The following is a 10000-nucleotide window of genomic DNA, read 5'->3' as shown; positions in this document are numbered from 1 at the left end:
AAGTCCTCACTCAACTCCTCACTCAACCCTTCACTCAACCCCACACTCAACCACACTCTCAACCCCACAATCAACCACACTCTCAACCCCTCACTCAACTCCACACTCAACTCCACACTCAACTTCACACTCAAGTCCTCACTCAACCCCACACTCAACCCCTCATTCAACCCCTCATTCAACTTCACACTCAACCCCTCACTCAACCATCACTCAACTCCACACTCAACCCCACACTCAACCCCTCATTCAACCCCTCACTCAACCCCTCATTCAACCCCTCATTCAACTTCACACTCAACCCCTCACTCAACCATCACTCAACTCCACACTCAACCCCACACTCAACCCCTCATTCAACCCCTCACTCAACTCCACACGCAACCCCGCACTCAACCCCTCACTCAACCCCACATTCAACCCCTCACTCAACCCCACACTCAACCCCTCACTCAACTTCACACTCAACCATCACTCAACTCCACACTCAACCCCTCACTCAACCCCACACTCAAGTCCTCACTCAACCCCACACTCAACCCCTCACTCAACCCCTCACTCAACCCCACACTCAACCCCTCACTCAACCCCTCAACTTCACACTCAATCCCACACTCAACCCCTCACTCAAGTCCTCCCTCAACTCCACACTCAACCCCTCACTCAACCCCACACTGAACTCCTCACTCAACTCTACACTCAACCCCTCACTCAAGTCCTCACTCAACCCCTCACTCAACCCCTCACTCAACCCCACACTCAACCCCTCACTCAACCCCTCAACTTCACACTCAACCCCTCACTCAACCCCACACTCAACCCCTCACTCAACCTCTCACTCAACCCCTCAACTTCACTCTCAACCCCTCACTCAACCCCACACTCAAGTCCTCCCTCAACTCCACACTCAACCCCTCACTCAACCCCTCACTCAACTCCTCACTCAACTCCTCACTCAACCCCACACTCAACCCCACATTCTAGTCCTCACTCAACTTCACACTCAGTCAATTAAAATATTTTAGCATTAATTTGTATTAATAAAATATTAAAGCACACAATATTACTATATTTTGTATGTTGATTATTTTGTAATTAGCTACATAATATTTATTTTTTTTAATTCTGTTTTGCTTTGTTGTTGCTTCTGTTGTAACCAACGTGCAAATAAAATACTGTTACAGTATTTGAACATGTTATAAATGTGTTATTACGCATGTTATTTCTGTAACACTTTGGATAATTAGTTTACGGTCGTAACCCTTTCATTTCTCTCTGCCGCTCTGTCTCTCGTGGTGCTGTCTCCAGGTTTTGGCTTCGTGACGTTTGAGAACGAGGACGTGGTGGAGAAGGTGTGCGAGATCCACTTCCACGAGATCAATAATAAGATGGTGAGGGTTCTCTTCACACTGGTTCTTCTGGTTCGCTCCGTTGTTGCCGTGACGACAGGGCGTGTCCCAAACCTATTGTTATTCCCTTCTTTTGTTCCTGACCGCCTTTTGTGTTCCCGCTGACCGCAGGTGGAGTGTAAAAAGGCTCAGCCTAAGGAAGTGATGTCACCGGCAGGGTCCTCCAGGGGCCGAGCGAGGGTCATGCCCTACGGCATGGACGCCTTCATGCTGGGGATCGGCATGCTGGGTAATTTTCACACTTAACGCCAGTTTCTCTGGGCTAAACTACACAAAGTTTCCTCGTACCCTGTAACTGAGTGAAGTGTATTATCTCTCTCTCTCGCTCTCTCTCTCTCTCACACTCACACACACACACACACACACACACACACACACACACACACACACACTGGTATCTGCTGCTCCCTGCTGGTCACAGCCGGGATTACAGCATCTAAAATCAGAGTTTATAAATAACAACTCTTTATATCTTTCTCTCTGTCTCTTGCTCTGTCTGTCTGTCTCTCAGGTTACCCAGGATTCCAGGCGGCAACGTACACCGGCCGCAGTTACACCTCTATCACGCCAGGATACACGTACCAGTTCCCAGGTAATATTAACTGACATATTATGATCTATATATTATGGATCATTTTCAGAAATGTTTTGATAATATTTAATTATTGTTTTATTTTAAATTGCAGGGATTTAATAATAATAAGAAGAAGAATTTTGTTTTTTATTATTTATAATAATTATTATTATTATAATTCTGAATATTACTACAAATAATATAATCATATATTGTAAATAATATATTGTTATTATTTTTATCTGAATTCTTATTTGGACAATAACATTTATAACATTATAAACAATATACTTTTAAACAGTAACATTATATTACAAACATTTATTTAATGACAACGCTAATGATAATATTTTTGAAAGAGATCATTCTGATATTAATATAAACATATTCATCACAAAATCACAAAAATATATAATACATTAAACATTGTTGCAGTAATAAAAAGAATTCATACCAATATGTTTTGCTGTAATTAAAGGTTGTAATTAAAACATAGCGTTTAAAAATAAATAATAGATGTTTTGCAATTTACAGACATTTATATATTTATTTAATCCATAAACATATTTAATTATGTATTTAATTAAGTGTTTTTAAATAAAAAAGTTATTGTTTAATGAGCAGTAGAGACTGTAACAGTTGGTTTTTTTTGAATTGCTGAATATGGGAGAGTTTTATTACACACACACACACACACACACACACAAACACACCCACACACAAACACGCAAACACAGACGGCTGCTTGTAAATCTCGGTGTGTGTGTGTGTGTGTGTGTGTATGTGTGCGTGGAGCACAGTGCATCACTCCTTTAATCTAACCTACTAAAGCAGTGTGTTAGTGTGTAGATACCCACACAGACCTGTAGCACTCTTTATGTGTGTGTGTGTGTGTGTGTGTGTGTGTGTTTAAACCGCTTTGTGTGTGTGTTTCTGTTCTAGAATTCCACTTAGAGAGGACCCCCCTCCTGACTTCACCCCACCCTCCCGAACTCACAGGTTAGTGCTTCTCCGAGCTTTACAAGCAGGAAACACACACACACACACATTTTTGACATTCTCTGTTCTGGACTTCAAAGTGTAAGGTGCACGCTACACCCCTGTGGTGTAGTTCGCTGTTCGTCCCGTTAGTGTCGCTGTAGTTCGGTGTTCGTCCCGTGACTGTCGCTGTAGTTCGCTGTTCGTCCCGTTAATGTCGCTGTAGTTCGCTGTTCGTCCCGTTAATGTCGCTGTAGTTCGGTGTTCGTCCCGTGACTGTCGCTGTAGTTCGCTGTTCGTCCCGTTAGTGTCGCTGTAGTTCGCTGTTCGTCCCGTTAGTGTCGCTGTAGTTCGCTGTTCGTCCCGTTAGTGTCGCTGTAGTTCGCTGTTCGTCCCGTTAATGTCGCTGTAGTTCGGTGTTCGTCCCGTGACTGTCGCTGTAGTTCGCTGTTCGTCCCGTTAGTGTCGCTGTAGTTCGCTGTTCGTCCCGCTAGTGTCACTGTAGTTCGGTGTTCGTCCCGTTAGTGTCGCTGTAGTTCGCTGTTCGTCCCGTTAGTGTCGCTGTAGTTCGCTGTTCGTCCCGTTGGTGTCGCTGTAGTTCGCTGTTCGTCCCGTTAGTGTCGCTGTAGTTCGGTGTTCGTCCCGTTAGTGTCGCTGTAGTTCGGTGTTCGTCCCGTTAATGTCGCTGTAGTTCGGTGTTCGTCCCGTGACTGTCGCTGTAGTTCGCTGTTCGTCCCGTTAGTGTCGCTGTAGTTCGGTGTTCGTCCCGTTAGTGTCGCTGTAGTTCGCTGTTCGTCCCGTTAGTGTCGCTGTAGTTCGCTGTTCGTCCCGTTGGTGTCGCTGTAGTTCGCTGTTCGTCCCGTTAGTGTCGCTGTAGTTCGGTGTTCGTCCCGTTAGTGTCGCTGTAGTTCGCTGTTCGTCCCGTGACTGTCGCTGTAGTTCGCTGTTCGTCCCGTTAATGTCGCTGTAGTTCGGTGTTCGTCCCGTGACTGTCGCTGTAGTTCGCTGTTCGTCCCGTTAGTGTCGCTGTAGTTCGCTGTTCGTCCCGTTAGTGTCGCTGTAGTTCGCTGTTCGTCCCGTTAGTGTCGCTGTAGTTCGCTGTTCGTCCCGTTAATGTCGCTGTAGTTCGGTGTTCGTCCCGTGACTGTCGCTGTAGTTCGCTGTTCGTCCCGTTAGTGTCGCTGTAGTTCGCTGTTCGTCCCGCTAGTGTCACTGTAGTTCGGTGTTCGTCCCGTTAGTGTCGCTGTAGTTCGCTGTTCGTCCCGTTAGTGTCGCTGTAGTTCGCTGTTCGTCCCGTTGGTGTCGCTGTAGTTCGCTGTTCGTCCCGTTAGTGTCGCTGTAGTTCGGTGTTCGTCCCGTTAGTGTCGCTGTAGTTCGGTGTTCGTCCCGTTAATGTCGCTGTAGTTCGGTGTTCGTCCCGTGACTGTCGCTGTAGTTCGCTGTTCGTCCCGTTAGTGTCGCTGTAGTTCGGTGTTCGTCCCGTTAGTGTCGCTGTAGTTCGCTGTTCGTCCCGTTAGTGTCGCTGTAGTTCGCTGTTCGTCCCGTTGGTGTCGCTGTAGTTCGCTGTTCGTCCCGTTAGTGTCGCTGTAGTTCGGTGTTCGTCCCGTTAGTGTCGCTGTAGTTCGCTGTTCGTCCCGTGACTGTCGCTGTAGTTCGCTGTTCGTCCCGTTAATGTCGCTGTAGTTCGGTGTTCGTCCCGTGACTGTCGCTGTAGTTCGCTGTTCGTCCCGTTAGTGTCACTGTAGTTCGCTGTTCGTCCCGTTAGTGTCGCTGTAGTTCGCTGTTGGTCCCGTTAGTGTCGCTGTAGTTCGGTGTTCGTCCCGTGACTGTCGCTGTAGTTCGCTGTTCGTCCCGTTAGTGTCGCTGTAGTTCGCTGTTCGTCCCGTTAGTGTCGCTGTAGTTCGCTGTTCGTCCCGTTAGTGTCGCTGTAGTTCGCTGTTCGTCCCGTTAGTGTCGCTGTAGTTCGCTGTTCGTCCCGTTAGTGTCGCTGTAGTTCGGTGTTCATCCCGTTAGTGTCGCTGTAGTTCGCTGTTCATCTCGTTAGTGTCGCTGTAGTTCGCTGTTCATCTCGTTAGTGTCGCTGTAGTTCGCTGTTCGTCCCGTTAGTGTCGCTGTAGTTCGGTGTTCATCCCGTTAGTGTCGCTGTAGTTCGCTGTTCATCTCGTTAGTGTCGCTGTAGTTCGCTGTTCATCTCGTTAGTGTCGCTGTAGTTCGCTGTTCATCTCGTTAGTGTTGCTGTAGTTCGCTGTTCATCCCGTTAGACAAATTGTTCAAACACTGAATAGTAATATTATTGTATGTAGTGCATGGACATGTTTTTGATGGGATGTGTGTGTGTGTGTGTGTGTGTGTGTGTGTTTAGCTATCCCTCTGACGGCGTATAACCCGATGGCAGCGGCGGCGGCTGCGGCGGCTGTGGTTAGAGGTCAGAGCAACTTTTCTGTCTTTACACTTCAAAGACAAGATGAATACGTATATATTAATCATGACAGTATATCCTCATACATAAATACATAAATAAACACAGACTGTAAATGATGTCACTAGGCTCCGCCCCCTCTCGCTCTGCTGGCTTTCTGAGCACCAGCAGTCCTGGACCAATGGCAGAGCTTTATGGAACGGCCAGTCAGGAATCCACGGTGAGCAGTTACATCAGCGCTGCAAGCCCCGCCCCCAGCACCGGGTTCAGCCACAGCCTCGGGGTGAGTCGTCCTTCATTTCGTATTTATAAATGCACTACGCTGTATAAACTGTTTAATGCCCTAAATAATAAATAATAACTTAATTATAAATAAATTATGTTATATGAACTATATAATAATATCTAAATCATAGTTGCGGAATATTTTGTGAAATTTATGATTATAGCTTAACAATAATGAGTAGGTATTCTGTATGAACTGTAGAATTTTACATTAAATTACACCTTCATAACAGCTACACTATACAAATACCCTTAATAATAACTTAATTATGACTATAATATACAGTATCAGTGAGGGTAATGTATATTTATATTATATTATATTATGCTATGTGTTATTATATGTAAATTATAGCTACTATAATTTATGTGAAAATTATAATTATACCTTAACTCTAATTTAACGTAACTTAAATGAAATAACTATAATATAATATAAACAACAATATGCGTCAACTACACTATGCTACATAAAACATTTAATACGCTAAATGATAACTTAATTATAATTATATTGTACTTTATGAACTATAAAATTATACCTAAATCACCTAAATAATTTATGTGCAAATTTATCAATTCCGGAATATTACGGAATGAAGCTAATCCGTTGTAGATTTTATTTTTCTTTTTTTAAAGCTGATTGTCTGTCGTTCACTCGCTCGTTCTCTCTTTTCAGGGTCCTCTGATCGCGACAGCGTTCACTAACGGCTACCACTGAGACTGTGAGTATTAACAGAGAAGTGTTCGTTATGCTGCGTTCCGCGTTATTGTCCTAGCTGTACACACTTCTGTACTTTTCTGGCTAAGTTAGCGAACTAACGTCATGTAGCGCTAATCTGGATTGCTGAGGAATTCTGTGGAGTAATAACTTTTGTTTGTTTGTTTGTTTGTTTGTTTGTTTTGTTTTTTTAGGAAGATGAAAAGATGAGCCAATCACGCGCTTCCATGGAGAAAAACTACACTAGTGTTTCCTGTGTTTCTCTTACATCACTTCCTGTACTAACACTGTCTCTGTCTCACTCTTAACAGAAGGAAATGTAAATATTTTATTTCTGGTACGAAGGAAAAGCTTTCATGTTTTTTAAAACTACGGTTTTATCTTTTAAATATTTTCATTCTTCCTGTTGATTTTTTTCCCTTTCTGTAAGACATGCTTTTGTTTACCTTTGTTCCGTGGTTTTGTTTTGTTTTTCCGAGACACCGTAGGTTTACAATCGTAGCCTCATGTTTTAAGATGTCAAAACATTTGACGGGAGCAATAATGTGTGTCCTGAGCAGGCATGTGCCGATGTCTATTTTTTATACCGCGATAATTCCCGAGTAACAAAACACACTTTTGTAATGAGCTCACTGATCTCTATTTTTATATTCTAATACTGATAATAATAACTACAACATAAAATCATCTCAGAAATCCTGTCAGGTTAGCTCATGTTAGCCAGCTAGCTAGCACGAACCCTGAACATTCCAAACGTTTATAAAGTTCACCTAAAATTCTGTCATGCTAGCTAACATTATCAGTGAGTTCTAGCTAGCTAGCTAATGTTAGCAGAATATTATGAGCATTCATTACTACGAGTTCAAAATTCCTCTCAGAAATCCAGTCAGATTAACTCACGTTAACTAGCTAGCTAGCATTAGCAGTGACATCTGCTGTGAATTGTCTCCTAAAGTCTTGTCATGATACATTTTGGATGGCTAGCTAGCAGTACGAATTAGGAAACTAATCCTTTCAGAAATCCTGTCAGGTTTAGCTGATGTTATGTTCGTTAGCTAGCTAGCATCTGTTAGCAGTGAACATTAAGAAGATTAATTACTATAACTTTAAAGTTCCACTCAGAAATCCTGTCAGGATAGATCATGTTAGCTAACTAGCAGTAAAGACTATGGACATATTTGAGTTCATCTTAAAAACAGTCTCCTAAATTATGTTATTTCAAAATGGCAGTTTTGCTAGTAGCCAGTTAGCTAGTGTGTATTCGCAGTAAAAAAAAATTAGGAATATGATCATGTGACTTAAAATTACGCTCAGAACTCCTGTCATGTTAGCTAGCCACTGTTAGCAGTGAAGATATAACTGTTTATACATATGAGTTACATAAGAAATCCTGTCTGTCAGGTTAGCTGGTGTTAACAAGCTAGCATTAGCAGTTAAGAATATATACATTCATACATATGACTTCAAAAATTCCTCAGAAATCCTGTCAGGTTAGCTGATGTTATGGTAGCTAGCTAGCGAGCCAGTGAGCGGTGAGGATTAGGAACATTTATACATAGGATTCTAAGAAATCCTGTCAAGTTAGCTGATTTTAACTACCTAGCTAGCATCAGCAGTCAAAAAAAAAAAAGGTGAACATTCATGAATGATTGTTTATTCAATTGTTTATTAAATTGTTTATTCAAATGTGTTGAGTTATCTTTTTGGTAGCTAGCTAGCTAGCATCATCTGTAACGGTAATGTGGCACAAACATCCTCTCAGAAATCCTGTCATGTTAGCATCCTGTTAGCTAGCTGGCTAATAAAGGCTGTAAAACTCGCAGGCGTTACCGTGGTGACCGGCACATGCCTCGTCCTGAACACTGTTTGATTTCGTTTTTTAAAAGGATACGATGCATTTTTTTCAGATGCTAATTTTTCTACGGAAAATAAATATTCGGAAGGAATGTCAAAAAAATGTATATTTTTGGTAGTTTTGCAACTGGATTTTATGATATTTGATTGCGATCAGATGAACCGAGGACATATTTTTCATGGAATTTGATCTTTTTTTGTCTTGTAAAGGATTTTAAACGCTGTCTTTTGGATCTTGTTGAGATCAAAATCGATTCACTGTGGAAAACATCTGTGATGTGTGTGTGTGTGTGTGTGTGTGTGTGTGTGTGTGTGTGCAACACGCGATAAAAACATTGTACACTTAACACACTGTTTTCTTTCAATTTAATATGTTTTAATTTTTTTAACTTGTCATGTTTATCATGTGTGTCGAGTGTGACAGGCTACTAATAATGCTGGAAGTGTGTGTGTGTGTGTGTGTGTGTGTGTGTGTGATGATGTGATTTATAATGTGAATGTAATGACTCTCACTGTAACACTAAACCTTGTCATTAACGTCTCTGTGTTGTGTTCAAGATGGCCGACTGTTCAAAACTGTTCCCTCTAAACACCTTTAATATGAAGTAACGTTGTGTTCTGGGGGCTTTTTGTTGTTTTGTTTTTTTTGTTGTTGTTGTTTTGTTTTTTTTTTGAAGACTGATTTCGATGACATTAACTTCAGATCTCTTCCATCACGTTTCCTGTCAAACTTCACTGTCAAAAAAACAACATTTCAAAAATTCCTAATAAATTATTTCAATATAATAACTGTGTTCACTGCGCTGTGATCAAGCAGTCTGCTGCGGTATATTAGCATGTTTACTATAACGCTAGTTTGTGTTTTATCACTAAAGATACATGCGGGACTGTGTGTGTGTGTGTGTGTGTGTGTGTGAGTGTGTGTGTTTCTCCTTGGTCTAATCTTCTGGAGCGATCACTGCGGTGTAGAAGACGATCGTCTCATCCGTCATGTCACACTGTAACACAACTCTCAGTAAATATTTGTGTTGCTTTGTGTACACACCCTTCCTGTTGTTTTAAAGTTAATAATATGGCAAATCAGAGTGTGTATAAAAAGCAGTGATGTTTCTTGGACTTTACAGATTATACAATGACCAAAAATACAGTACAAGTCTGTTAAGTTCAATAACACTTACAAACCATGGATTAAACACATTTCTGTGTAAATAAAAACACTGATACTAAACAACACGAGGAACGGAGTTTATATAGAATTACACTGAGATCAACGTTTACGTACAAGATAGATAGATGGATGGAGGGATGGGTGGATAGATTGATGGATGGATGGATGGATGGATGGATTGATGGATGGATGGATTGATGGATGGATAGATTGATGGATGGATGGATGGATGGATGGATAGATTGATGGATGGATGGATAGATTGATGGATGGATGGATGGATTGATGGATAGATGGATGGATGGATAGATTGATGGATGGATGGATGGATTGATGGATGGATGGATGGATAGATTGATGGATGGATGGATAGATTGATGGATGGATGGATGGATTGATGGATGGACGGATGGACGGATGGATGGATAGATGGATGGATGGATGGATAGATTGATGGATGGATGGATGGATAGATGGATGGATGGATGGATGGATTGATGGATGGATGGATTGATGGATGGATGGATGGATAGATTGATGGATGGATGGATGGATGGATGGATGGATTGATGGATGGACGGATGGATTGATG

The 10000-nt window shown here is 42.0% G+C and overlaps 1 protein-coding gene across 5 annotated transcripts in view; it reads left to right on the top strand.

Moving 5' to 3' along the window:
- Nucleotides 1-8971, top strand: part of msi1b (musashi RNA binding protein 1b) — a 24155-nt gene extending 15184 nt beyond the window's left edge. For all 5 annotated transcript variants that reach the window (XM_053623962.1, XM_053623966.1, XM_053623963.1 and 2 more), the window contains 8 exons: nucleotides 1309-1391; nucleotides 1521-1638; nucleotides 1921-2001; nucleotides 2926-2982; nucleotides 5324-5386; nucleotides 5509-5663; nucleotides 6345-6390; nucleotides 6581-8971. In XM_053623962.1, coding sequence (XP_053479937.1) covers nucleotides 1309-1391; nucleotides 1521-1638; nucleotides 1921-2001; nucleotides 2926-2982; nucleotides 5324-5386; nucleotides 5509-5663; nucleotides 6345-6386 — 599 coding nt within the window. In that variant the 3' untranslated portion in view covers nucleotides 6387-6390; nucleotides 6581-8971. The remainder of the gene's footprint in view (nucleotides 1-1308; nucleotides 1392-1520; nucleotides 1639-1920; nucleotides 2002-2925; nucleotides 2983-5323; nucleotides 5387-5508; nucleotides 5664-6344; nucleotides 6391-6580) is intronic.
- Nucleotides 8972-10000: the final 1029 nt, after the last annotated feature.

This window comes from Ictalurus furcatus, chromosome 5, assembly GCF_023375685.1.
Source record: "Ictalurus furcatus strain D&B chromosome 5, Billie_1.0, whole genome shotgun sequence".
Lineage (NCBI taxonomy): Eukaryota > Metazoa > Chordata > Actinopteri > Siluriformes > Ictaluridae > Ictalurus > Ictalurus furcatus.
The sequence above is the reverse complement of the archived record's forward strand: the minus strand, read 5'-3'. Positions and strand labels throughout refer to the sequence as shown.